A 13,377-nucleotide genomic window follows, 5' to 3' on the forward strand; every position below is an offset into this window, starting at 1 on the left:
CCAGTTTCAACTTTTTAGTCTGCCTCATCTTCTTGCAATTGTGGAAGGAGCATAACGACATGGTCTTTGACTCGACGTTGTCTTCAGTCCAAAAGGTGGTAAAGTCCGTTGTTTTAGAGGGCCAAATGTGGTCGACAGCCAGCGTCACTTTCTTTGGGGGCCTCTTAGGAGTATACTCTGGTCTCGTCTCCCTCCCATTCTCACGGAGTGTGTCTCTGTTTTGGGTCCCCGCTTTAGGCCTATCTAGCTTATTATGTCTTGTTGTTTAAATTTTTTCTGCTAATTTATTGGCGTGCAAGTCTTTTACATGTTGGAGAGAAAATTGCTAAATAGTGAAGATATAAATCAGGGAGAAGTAGAGGTTGGACACTTGGAGAGAAGCCGGAGGAGATGGAAGACCGTAGACCAGTTCATCAGTTCATGAGTTCATCAGTTCATGGATGCCCCAATTGTGGTCGCTGCTACCTCTTATAATGAATCTCTCCAACTTGGGCACTAAATGATCAAGTCTTGTCCACGGTCAACAGTGTACCCATCGAGGAAGGTTGTTAATCGGTGAAATTTTTATTAATTTTATATATCCACTTTTGTAAATATTTTTAAATAAAATTAATAACAAAATAATTCATTAATCGGTAGGAAAAACCTAATTTGGACTACTTAATGGAGGTGAGATTCCATTCGTATACCTTTCCTAAGTGAGCCATAAGAATCATATCTGGCCAGGGAGCCAAATTGGACTTTTTCCTACCTGGATATGGGGTACCTGGGCCCTTGGGAAATGGGGGCACATAGTGGCGGTTTTCATGAGACAGTGGTTCTACACTCGTCTGTAAGACTCTGTTCTTCACTTGACACGTGCGAGGTTACAAATCTCACAGCAAACGTAATAATATTTGAGGATAGATAAAGCTTTGATTTTTTACTATAACTGAACACGTGTTAAGCAGGAGCTCAAGTCTTTTTGCATGAGCGAAGGACTACGGTCCCATGAAATTTCTTTTCCGGCGGTACTGCTCGCCCACAATCCCCAGGGCATCCCTGCTCCTTAACACTGCAAACCTTTAGCTAACTTGGTGTTAGTTAGACAAAGCGCTAACCAATTCTTTTGATCATAATAATATTACAATTCCCCTCTACGGCGTATAAGTTTATCATAATCCAAATCAACATGGTAGCTAACATGTGCACAGATGAACACTCCTTCCATTTTAAAATAGAAAACATTGTTTTGTTTTTCATTTGGATAAGGGTTTAGAATATATTTTGTACAAAATAAAATTGATATTATTATATTTGTATTCACAAATATTTCTTACTATTATATTTTGTGGCACATAACTCTCTCTTCATATTTTTTTAACTTTTATGTTTATGAAATATTCATTTTATTCATTTTTTAATAATTATTACTTATTTTGTTATAATTTAATTATTATTACAGAAACTTTAAATATAACTTATAATTTTACATTTTAAATAAAATTTTTAAATAAAGTGAACGGTAAATATAGATTTAGATATCAATGGCGTCATATAAAAACATTCTAGGAGCACTAATCTATTAATGTTTGGTAAAAGCCTTATCAAACTAAAATCATCTAATCTAAGGTGGTGTTTGGGACAAGAGACTTATTTTTAGTCCTTGTCACATCAAATGTTTGGACGCTTATTATAAATAGTAAACGTTGACTATTAATAAAACCTATTTATAATCTTTGGGCTAATTCGTCTATGTGATGCTATAGTAAACATGTTCTAATTATGGATTAATTAGGCTTAAAAATTCGTCTCGTGGATTACCACTCATTTATGAAATTAGTTTTTTTTATTAATCTATGTTTAATACTTCAAATTAGTGTCCAAACATTCGATATGACATGGGGCTAAAGTTAAACAACCCCTAAAGTCTTCGAGAGTGCTGGGAATTGAGGCCTTGTTTAGTTTCCAAATTTTTTTTCGAAAAACATCACATCGAATCTTTGGACACCTAAATAAAGCATTAAATATAGATAAACCAAAAAACTAATTGTACAGTTACGGAAGAAATCTTGAGACGAATCTTTTGAGCCTAATTAGTCCATGATTAGCCATAAATGCTACAGTAACCAACATGTGCTAATAATGTATTAATTAGGCTCAAAAGATTCGTCTCGCGGTTTCTAGGTTAGCCGTGAAATTCGCATTTTTATCTATATCAAAAATCCTTTCTACATTCAGTCAAATATTCGCCGGATCTGGCGGCGGCGTGGCTCCCTATCGGCGTGGATCCGACGGCGGCGTGGCCGAGGTGGATCTCGGGCGTCGGCACCGTCGTCCTCCCTCTCCGCGCGGATCCAGCGGCGGCGTGGCTCCCTCTCCGCGCAGATCCGGCGGCGGCGTGGCCGAGGCGGACCTCGGGCGGCGGCGCGGCCTCGCCGCAGGGAGGCGGCGTGGCTCCCTCTTGGCTCGGATCCGGCAGCGGCGTGGCTCCCTATCGGTGTGGATCCGGCGGCGGCGTGGCCGATGTGGACCTCAGGGCGGCGGCGCGGCGAGGAGCTCGGGGGGTGGCGCGACTTCGCTGGTACGAGCTCGGAGCAACGGTGCGGCCCACAAAGGTACGCTCTAATCTTACATCCATCTTCTTTGTCTCTCTCACCCGTCCATCTTCCTTGACATGGAGAAGAATTCCTATCTCAAGGGATTGGAAGCACTTGGCCCGTTGAAGGTCTTCCGTGCCGACCTGGACGAAGAAGGCAGCTTGGATGCGGCGTCAATGGTTGCAACTACGCCTTCCTCGTCGCCACTCCGGTGAACCTCCAGTTAGAGAATCCGGAGGTTGATAGCTACTAGCCATTTCCCACTGCTCTTGGTTTTTGCTATGACAGAGCTGCTTTTTAGTTTGCTGAGTTAAATAAAAATATGTTTGCAGCGCTCGGTGCTGTTATTCTTGATCAGTAACTATCAGGTAAGCAGTCATGTTGCCAAGACTGAAGGCCAGATACATGCATCTCTTTTAGCTATTTCCATTTCCTTCCTCCTATTGTATTGTGCACTTGTTGATATGCTACTAATTGTGTTTCAGGCAATTATAATCTGCACCGCATACATTATGTTGTTTGCTACTCCGAAGCCTCGTGTCAGCCTTCTAAGTAGGTTTCCTGGCCTTACTGACTTTGTTGAAGCATACTACCACATCACATTTTTTTTTTGCGTTCATTTTGGATATTCAGAACATGTTCACATTTTCCACCTTTTTTTTGTTAACCCATCATTTGTGCTATGTAGGATGCATATCGTACATCATGAAACCTATAGTAATCCACTTGTTAGCATTAAGAGCCAATAGCATTTTTAAAGTGGAAGTGGTCTCATCTGGCATGCATCATGTCACTGGGACAAAGTGGTAATGTGATTTCGTTCAACAAACAATGTCTTTGATTTCTGAGGGAACTTTGCATACATTTTGTCCTCGGAGCTATATAAGCTTGCGATGCATTATCTCATTGTCATGCAAGTAATATACATTTGATTGTTAGGACATGGGGTTTATTCTTTGATCCTGTTGGATCAATCTGACGAAAACCAACCACTATTGCACAAATATAGTTCCTGTAATATCCCCTTTCCCTTTTCGTCAGTTTTAATTTTAAATTAGTAAATCATCTTAATTCCACCCACAATAGAATTATACATCTCTTTTAACTTTAAATTAGTAAATCATCTTAATTACCCCCTGTACAATTATGCCGCCCGATTTTCACTTATGGTTGATTCCCCACTGCAATCAGTTCCATCTCTTGTGATTACACAGGTTCATAATGGTGATTTGCTGGAGCATTTTGTCTGTTTGTTGTACAGTGGCGATACTTCGATAAGAATCATGAATGTTTACAGTGCAAATAAAAAAGTATTAGTGCAATCAATAGCTGGATCATATTTTTGGGGGACTGTCTTGTTTAAATGTTGAGATAGCAAGCCTGAGCAAGGTCAGGTATCATTTTTGGGCAAACTACTGTACCACTGCAGCCAAAATTCTTGTCTCATGCGATATAACTGACATGGCCTTGGCATGCATTGCCTGTAGGGGTGGTTTCTTTTCCTGCTCTGTTTGGTTGCAATGTTCATGTGAGGATTGGTCCGAGGATCTGATTGGGAACCCTCGACCTCAAGCTTGGCATGAACCATACATGGTGGGTGGAGCCATCCATATGAATGATCCAGTTATCCAGGCAAGTACTAATGTATTGTAAAGCATCTATCAGTGCCCTTCAGTTTTTTGCTATTCACTTACCATGTCTAGATTTATTTGTTTATGTTACTCTATTCAATATTCGATACACAGGGTAGTATGTGGGTGGTAACCATGTTGGAGTCAGATGATTTACCGCTGTAGTACTACCTCCATTCCGTATTATAGCTGTCTTTAGCATTGACCCGCGTAAAAACTACTGCAGAAAGTAGAAACACAATGAGCTGGAGTACTATGAAAGTGGACACGGTGAAGCGCGTGATCATAACATTGTCGGGCTCAGCCATCAGCAGAAGGCCATTGCAAGGAGACGGCCATGTCCTGGTCTGACGTCAACTACCTGACAAGAGAGAAGCCACCATCTTGGGTATCTTTCGGGTCTCCCTCTGGGCGACTCAGCCATACATATTTGACTGAGCTAGATCTCATTTGTGTTTGCAGGCTTATGGAGTCTTCAAGGTGCTTTTGGAGAAGACAGCATGAAAATTCGTGGAGGAGAACGACACCTGATCATCGTGATCCCGATGTTCACCCTGGGTGCAGCGCCGACACCGATGACCAGTACATGCATCCCAACTACGCTCTCCTTGTTATCCGGTGAGAGGGATGCATCTAATTATCCGCAGGGAGGAGCTCGGGCGGCGGTTTATGCTGCATGATTTTTTTGGGCTCTGGTTTATTCTTATTCTTTTATAAATCTGGATTACATAAAGTAAATCAGATGATATAGCTGCATTTCTAAAATGCACATGATGCTCATACTTTAGTTAGATTTAGTGACTATCTTAGAGGAATTAATCTACATTTTTAGATGGAACAATATTAACTTACATTACTTGAAAGCTAATTCACGTGACTCACTTTTAGTTGCAGAAATCACAAATATTACCATGGGATTGGAAGGCCTCATTTTTAATACTCTTGACCTGGGTGAATTAATCTACATTTTTAGATGGAACAATATTAACTTACATTACTTGAAAGCTAATTCACGTGGCCCACTTTTAGTTGCAGAAATCACAAATATTACCATGGGCATTGTTATACTAGATTGGAAGGCCTTATTGCCTCTCGATCAAATTATAAGTGTGAATACAGGTAGAGTATTTTAGCAAGGCTTTCGCTCTCAAATTAAGTATATATGTATCCTATAATCAATTGAGGATCCTGTTGGTTAATTGGTAAGTGTGGTGGTGAACCTAGATCAGATACATGTATACTTTGGCACTAGTGTTATTATTTTTTTCTTTTAGGACATATATGCGCTTTTACTGGCTTATAGGAAGTCAGTATGTATTTGTTTTTTATGGTCAAGCGCTTATTTTCAGGTATATATTAATAAGTGTTTCGAGAGTATAGACTCTGCCCCATCTCATTTTCCTGGATTCTTTCGTTCTATAGATTTACTCAGTTCTCACTAAAATACTATGTATTAAATATGAAATATTAGTCTCTATATACATTTATGTTTTAAAGGGTAGTATAGACATCTATGCCATCAACTACAGTAGAAATGTGATTTAGAAAAGCAGTCATGGATGTTCAGTGAGTAAGATAAAAGTGAATATATGAAATCCTCTTCAGAAACTTCTTTCTATGAATCATTTGTGCTTCCACTGCTCCTAAACCTGCGGTGGTTAGTGTCACCATAGGTTTGCTGCCCTACTATTTTGTTATAGACTGGACACACTTTTTTCTTTTGTAATGTTGATTTCTGTTTACTTATGCATGTAGGTTAACCAGGATATCAATTTCTCCTTTCCTGTTAAATCAGTACATGACCTATGTATTCCTACTGGAACTATCAAGAAAAATATGGGATGTGTGCATTGCTGCTTATATTTCAATGGTTACTGTAAAATCTACTACAACATTTTGTGAGCCCATGATTTGTGCAATAAAATTAGATAAGAATCAGAGAAACTTAAATAAGATCAGTGGTCTTTCCGCTGCTTATTTTTACACCACACCGGACCGCTATAGAACAATGGTCGCAGCGTGATATAGTTATCAATTGAATTTGATTAGAATAGTGCTCTTTTGATATTTTATTGGCCATTCTGACGAGGGGTCCAAGTTTTGTATATTTTCTACTTTGTTAATTGTCACTTGTCATTTATTCTCCACTTATGCAGCAGGGTTGATCAAGATTTGATGTTCATTGGTTGTGCCTGGTGTTCATTTGTGATGTTGGATGAATTATTCAATTTCCATTACTGATCTGGAGAACATTGTAGGGCACACGTTTATAGTTTACTTTATGGAATCAATCTTTGCCGATTATGAAAATATTACTATGTAATCACGATGTACTGAATTTTCCTGTAGCTTGGCTGAGGAAGCAAGTTCGCATGTCACTATATATGAGAATGCAAGTTCGAATAATTTGTGCCTTTCATCTCTGCATGAGAAAGAAAGTTATGTAGGCTATGATATATTCCTGTAGCTTGGCAGAGGAAGCGTGACAAGATAATCCCTAAAGGCTATCGATGAATGCTTCAGTCATGCAGGTCATTCTTTGGATCGAGGGGAATTGAGGAATTAACATAGGCCATGAGACAAGCACCTCACATTCTTTTTTTCGCAACAATTACATGTACTAATCTGGAGGTCATCTTGTAATCCTAGCAAACTTTTATGGCCAACCACTATTACATTTATATTTGTAAATGTTGTTCACACGGTTATATATATGTGACAGATAGCGATCAACCTGAGTAATGCTACAAGTCTACTTAAAAAAAAAGAGGTGATCATTTTACTATTGTAACTGTAGACCGGATGGTAGCGCATGCATTCCACGTGAAATGGAGCTCCCTCTGAATTTTTCACTGGTGTGGCCGTCTCCGTTGCTCGACACGCACATGCTGGTTTTTTGCTGTGTTTTTTTACTGCGTGCTTGCTGTTTGCCATCCGAGGGAGATAGAGGCTTGCCTTGCACTGTTACGCGGCTTGCTTGCTTGCATTTCGCAAAAATTTTTGCTAGGGTCACATCGAACGTTTGACTGCGTATCGGAAGGAATGGAAAAACAAATTTTAGATTCCGACTGAAAACCATAGGACGAATCTTTTGAGTCTAATTAATTCGTTATTAGCACATGTGGTTACTGTAGCACTTATGACTGTTCTAGTTAGGCTTAAAAGATTCGTCTCATGATTTCTCATGTAATTGTGTAATTAGTTCTCATGTTTGTATATATTTAATATTTTATTTAGATGTATAAAGATTGTCTGATGTTTTTGGAAAAAAATTTATGAACTAAACAAGGCCTATGACTATTCAATGCGGGTTCTGCAGAGTGACATGGGATGTACTTTCCCAGGCTATGCATTCGTCCCTGAACTTGTCCTTTACTATTTTTCTTCCGTTGACGGGTGGGCCACTGTGGTGCTGCAGCGAACGTGGTCCACGGTTTTGCTCATGTCTTCCCATGTACTGTCCGATACTGCTTCGTGCTATTTCTTTTCCTGCGCTATGTCTGTGATGGTGTCTGTTGCCATGTCGGTCCGCTTCCCTTCTTCCTCTATTTTTTCTGTGAGCTGAGATGGTGCAGGCATGGTCTCGAGTGGCACATTTGCCATCGCTCTCCTGCCCTCTGTGGGGGCCACAGTCCTAGCCTAAAGACCATAGTGATATAATACTGAGATAAACACAGGGTTCCCTCGATAGTTCCGTCGGCTGCAAGTCCTCTTAGCCAAATATTTTTGCGTCGATGACCAGTGGACCCCCTTTCATATTTCTCCCTTCTTTTTTGGTGCACCTAGCATTTGCCCCTCGTATATTTGGACATGGGTGATAATTAGGGGGTGTTTAGCTCGGAAATGAAAGTGGGGTGCTTAGCTCGGAAATGAAAATTTTTATGTGTCACATCAGATGTCTGACCGAATATCGGAAGGGGTTTTCGGATACGAATGAAAAAAAATAAATTTCACGGCTCGCTAGAAACCACGAGACAAATCTTTTGAGCCAAATTAATCCTCATTAGCGCATGTGGTTAATTCAAATAGACCAAACTTAATTCAGAGCTCAAAAGCCAAGTCGCACGAGTTTTGTCAAATTTCAATAAACACACCGAAAATTTTAGATGGCCTGGCCCATGAAGCCATCATGCCCAACATATGTTATGAAGGAGAGTGATGTAACGAACCCATTTCTAAGAATTTTTGGAGGTAGGATGAAACGAATCCATTTTCTTAGGATGTTTAGTTTGGGATGAGTTAAAAGGGACGAGGGACATGTGGAATGGAATCATCCCGAAAGGAAATACCACCCGAAGATTCAAGTCGTTTTCTCCCTTAAAAAAGTTAAAAAAAACAATTCACTCCTCTTTTATCCTTATATGTGAACCCCGTTCTCCCATGTCTCAAACTCAAAAAACATAACCACTCTATTCCTCGTACCAAATAAATAGGTTCGACCGTCCCAAACAAAAAAAACATGGGCTTAACCCTTCTCACATCATCCTCAAGTTAAACGCACCCTAAAAAAACTCATGTAGATACATATTACTCCATTCCAAAATTAAATGAGTTTAGACTAATTAGCAAATAGTAAGGTTGGGAAAAGATCTGTTTCTAGTATATTTTAAAATAGACAGAATAAAAAATTCCCACGGAAACGAATGTCCTGCCTACTTCTGCGTACCTAGGCGGCTAGGCATATCCAGAAATGAATACCGCTTGGCAGCGGCAGCGGCGGCGGCGTTTGCGCGTTCGCTATTTTGGGTCAACAGCGCCGAAATGGTATCGTATACTCTTTCAGTCCCAAAACAAATTAATTTTTCAATTTTTAAATATAATATTTGACTCTTCATCTTATTTAAAAAATTAATAATTAATAATTTATTTTTATTAGATAATAAAATATAGATACTATTTTATGTGTGACTAATTTTTTAACTTTTTAATGGATGGTAAAACACTCAACAACGCTGAAATGCTGCAGTATACTCACTCGGTCCTAAAATAAATTAATTTTTTAGTTTTTAGATACAATATTTGACTCTTCGTCTTATTTAAAAAATTAAGATTAATATTTTATTTTTATTAGATAATAAATATAAATAGTATTTTATGTATGACTATTTTTTTAAAAAATCTTTAAAAATTTTTCAAATAAAACCGACGGACACTCCGCGTAGAAATCAGAATATCTAACCTTTTTAGAGATGGAGTACTTCGCCCACCTTTTGCTTGCGTAATCGCGTTGAAACCTCGCCAGCCGGAAAGCCCAAACCCACACACCCAAAAAAAAAAAGCCCACTTGCGGAGAAATGAGAGGACGTTGGGGACACCGAAGGGCTGGGCGAAATGGCGAATTAATTTACCAGCTTCTAGTAGTGTTTATCTCTTCATCATCACCAAACCCTCGCGATCTCCAATTCGGACCCTCTCCCTGTCGTCTCGATGTCATCGCCGCCGCCGCCGCCGCGGCGTTGCGGCGACGAGTGGGTCTATCTGTCCGTCCCGACGGGTCCGGGGAGCAACAAGCACCTCAGGTTAGGAGGCGGCGGTGGGGATGGCGGTGGCGGTGACGATGGCGGAGCGGTCGAGGATGATGGGTTTCGCCTCCACGACGAGGTCCTCGTGCTCGTGTTCGCGGCATGTTCGCTGGATACCGACGACCTCGTCCGGTGCGCCGCCACCTGCAGGCGGTGGCGACGCCTCATCGCCCGCGACGCGGAGTACATCTGCCGCCCCAAGCCGCGCTCCGGCATCTTCGTCCGAGACCTCGCCGTCGGCTTCTTCCACCAGAGCCACCAGGACGACTCGGCTTCCTCGTCCCGGCCGCCTCGGTTCGTCCCGTTGCCCTCCTTCTCCTTCAGGTTCCGCGACGGCGAACTCGACGGGGTGTTCGACGACAACACCCGCCTCTTCAAGAACTCCCGCCTCATCGCGTCACGGAACGGCCGCCTCGTCCTCGAGCTCCGCCGCTCCTCGCGCGCCGCCGCCCTCAGGCTCGTCGTGTGCAACCCCATGGCCGGGGACATGTCCATCCTCCCCATCCTCGCCGGGAAGGACAGGCCTGGGTACTACACATGCGCGCTGCTCACCGCCGACGATCTCCAGGACGCGGCAGATCCGCTCCAGCCGAGTCCCGCCGCCTTCCGCCTGGTGCTCCTCTACAAGCGCCGCAACTTCACGGCGTGCAGGTCCTACTCGTCGGACACCAAGGCCTGGGGCACCGAGGGAAAGATATCCGGCATCAAGATCGGCGGCAAGCGCCTGGGCGACATGGCCGCCGGTGTGGCCGTCCGCGGCCGCGTGTTCTGGCTGGCAAGGAATGCGGTGTTCGGCGTCGACATGGGCACCCTGGAGGCGACCTCCGAGACCATCCCATCGGAGTGGAAGTGGAACTGCAAGCTCTGCTTCTGCCTCGGCAGCCAGGTGGAGAACCGCCGGCTCACCGTCTCGGCGGACGGGCGTCTCTGCGCCGTCCAGGTTGGGCGAAGCCTGACGAACCACGACGTGATGATCAGCGTCTTCTCCCGCTACCACTGCGACGACGGGTGCACGGCGCGGAAGTGGAGGTGGGAGAAGGTGCAGGAGGTGGTGCTGAACCACCTGCTGCCGCTGACGAACGTGAAGAGGATTTGCCTGAGGGGCGTCTGCGAGAAGAGCGGGCTCGTCTTCCTGGCGACCGGCGCCGACGTGTACGCGCAGCAGCCGGACGCGGGGCTGTACGCGCTGGACCTGCGGAAGGAGGCGGCGAGGCTGGTGCCGGCGCCTCCGGGCCGCTGCTCTGACCGCCGCTCGTCGTGGAGCTTCTTCGGCTACGAGATGGACCGTGTGGCCTACCTCACCTCCCTCGCCCGCAGCTAGTGCTGCTCCTGTCACACCGATACTGCTAAGCTCATGGAACATGCATCAATCTCCACACTCCAAAGTGAGGTAAGGAGATGAATTTTGCTGTGATATTAAGTTACTGCTGCAAACATTGCTGTAGCTCGTCTGGAGAAAATCAGGCATTACAAAACAAAACATATATAGCTGCATACACACCATATACTGTTACAGTTTATAATTTAATCCGTTTGGATAGTTTGAAGCTATAAACATTCTAATTACTTGAGTTATCAACGATAGTGTACATGTGTTTAATCATGTTCCTGAAATGTGAATTTCGCCAGCAAAAGCCGGGCCATGGTTAGTATTGCTGGTTGAGATTTGAGAAACCTAGTCTGTACGATGTTCTTCATCCTTGCCATTGATATGCTACGAGTTGTCCTTGCCATCAGTACGGACTCGTTCAACTGCCTTGTGTACACTGACGATGTGGTCCTCTTCGTCAACACGGAGGAACAGGAGCTACACGTGGTGCAACAAATCCTCCAAAATTTCTGACAGCCAATAGGTCTCAACATCAGCTTTAACAAGTCTGACATCTTCCTAATCAGGTGTTACCACTTGGATCTGCAAAGCCTACTCACGTCCTTCCCAGGAAGGCAAAAAATCCTTCCCTTGCAGCTACTTGGGCTTACCCTTCACACGAAAAGACTCACGAAAAGACTCAAAAAAGGGGAAGTTTAACCGCTCATTGATGAACTAGCTAACAGGCTGATCAAATAGAGAGGAAGAATGATTAGGCCACCTCCAACAATAAAGATAGTTAGAGATAGCATACCATCTCTAAGTATTTTAAAAGACAACTTCTAGCTCTTCATAAGTAGCTTATAATGTAAATGACCTACAAGTCATTCTCACTTCATATTAAAATATGTGCAAAAGACTATCTCTTGATTAAGAGATAACTTTTATCTCTCTTCTATTAAAAAATATATAGTACATCATATAGATATTCATTGGAGATGGCCTTAGAGCAAGTTCAATAGTATAGCCAACTACTGGCTCTTATTCATCTATAGCCAATCTAATAGTCAATTCATACAATAGTTAACTACAAAACATTAATATATGGTCTAACATATCATACACACATTTTATTTTGAAATCCGTGTGCAGCTGGGTATAAATTAGTAGCTCACCTCTCTTCTCTTACCTTTTATCTTCTCTTACCTTTTATCTCTTTAAAATATACTTATAGCTGCTATTGTACTGCTCTTACAAAGGCTAAAAATATACTTATAGCTGCTATTGTACTGCTCTTACAAAGGCTAGAAGACAGGTGCTAGTAGCATCCACGCTGTTGTCAATAGGGGTTTTCTCTTGTCAGGATTGGAGAAAGCAGATGGTGGCCATTGCCTGGTTAACTGGAAACAGGTCTGCAGTTCAAAAAAACATGGGATGACTGGGCTTTCAGGACTTTGAGAGTTTTGTAAGAGCCTTGAGACTTAGAGATGGCTGTGGTATAATGGGCAAGACGATCAACGAACGTGGAATGGCTCCAACCTACCTTGCGATGACACAGACAGACCACTCTAGTGGACGGCTAAGGAACAACCCCAAAAGACAGCACCACAACTGTACAGACTATCGACCAGGAAAAACAGCACTGTTGTGCACAGGAGATGCACCAAAACAGATGGATCAGAGCTATGCGACGCATCATATTCCCACAACAGGCAACTGAGTTCTACTGGCCCCTTGTCCCATCGAATATTTAGACACTTTGTAAACGTAAACTATTTCCATTAAGCCTAATTAATCCATGATTAGCCTATGTGATGCTACAGTAAACATGCTCTAATTATAGATTAATTAGGCTTAAAAAATTGTCTCGTGGATTACCACTCATTTATGAAATTAGTTTTTTTTATTAGTCTATGTTTAATACTTCAAATCAGTGTACAAACATCCAATGTGACATGAGGCTAAAAAATTTAGCCTCATCTAAACCACCCCGTCTACGTCTTCAGCCTATAGAATGCAATTCGCGGGACGAATAACAGACAACATATTACTCTATATCTGGAAATCCGAAGCTGAAGGGAAATACAATTTTTTCAGTTGGCTAATGGCCCACACAAGGGTACTGATGGCCAACAAACTATACTTAGGAATTGGCCCAACTACACCATTTGCCCACACTGGCTGTACCATTGCTAGATCGGTGTGCGTCATGTCTTCCACCGCTTAGGGCGGACAGAGTTTCTCTACAAGCAAATCAAATAAATAAACAAGATAAAAATAATCTGATATTATGACTAGGAATTAAATATAAATGATAAGTCGAGATCCTGTAACGA

The 13,377-nt window shown here is 42.4% G+C and overlaps 2 protein-coding genes across 2 annotated transcripts; both read left to right on the plus strand.

The window, feature by feature from the left end:
• Positions 1 to 757: 757 nt before the first annotated feature.
• LOC121055552 lies at positions 758 to 4,205 on the plus strand. The gene is made up of 7 exons (XM_040528262.1): positions 758 to 762; positions 2,221 to 2,597; positions 2,681 to 2,817; positions 2,912 to 2,947; positions 3,065 to 3,131; positions 3,794 to 3,968; positions 4,067 to 4,205. Exons 1-6 carry the CDS (start codon positions 758 to 760, stop codon positions 3,799 to 3,801), a joined length of 630 nt encoding a protein of 209 aa, XP_040384196.1. The 3' UTR covers positions 3,802 to 3,968; positions 4,067 to 4,205.
• Positions 4,206 to 9,637: 5,432 nt separating this feature from the next.
• LOC102721960 lies at positions 9,638 to 11,311 on the plus strand. The gene has a single exon (XM_006662205.3). It carries the CDS (start codon positions 9,638 to 9,640, stop codon positions 11,051 to 11,053), a length of 1,416 nt encoding a protein of 471 aa, XP_006662268.2. The 3' UTR covers positions 11,054 to 11,311.
• Positions 11,312 to 13,377: the final 2,066 nt, after the last annotated feature.

Source organism: Oryza brachyantha, chromosome 10, assembly GCF_000231095.2.
Source record: "Oryza brachyantha chromosome 10, ObraRS2, whole genome shotgun sequence".
Classification (NCBI taxonomy): domain Eukaryota; kingdom Viridiplantae; phylum Streptophyta; class Magnoliopsida; order Poales; family Poaceae; genus Oryza; species Oryza brachyantha.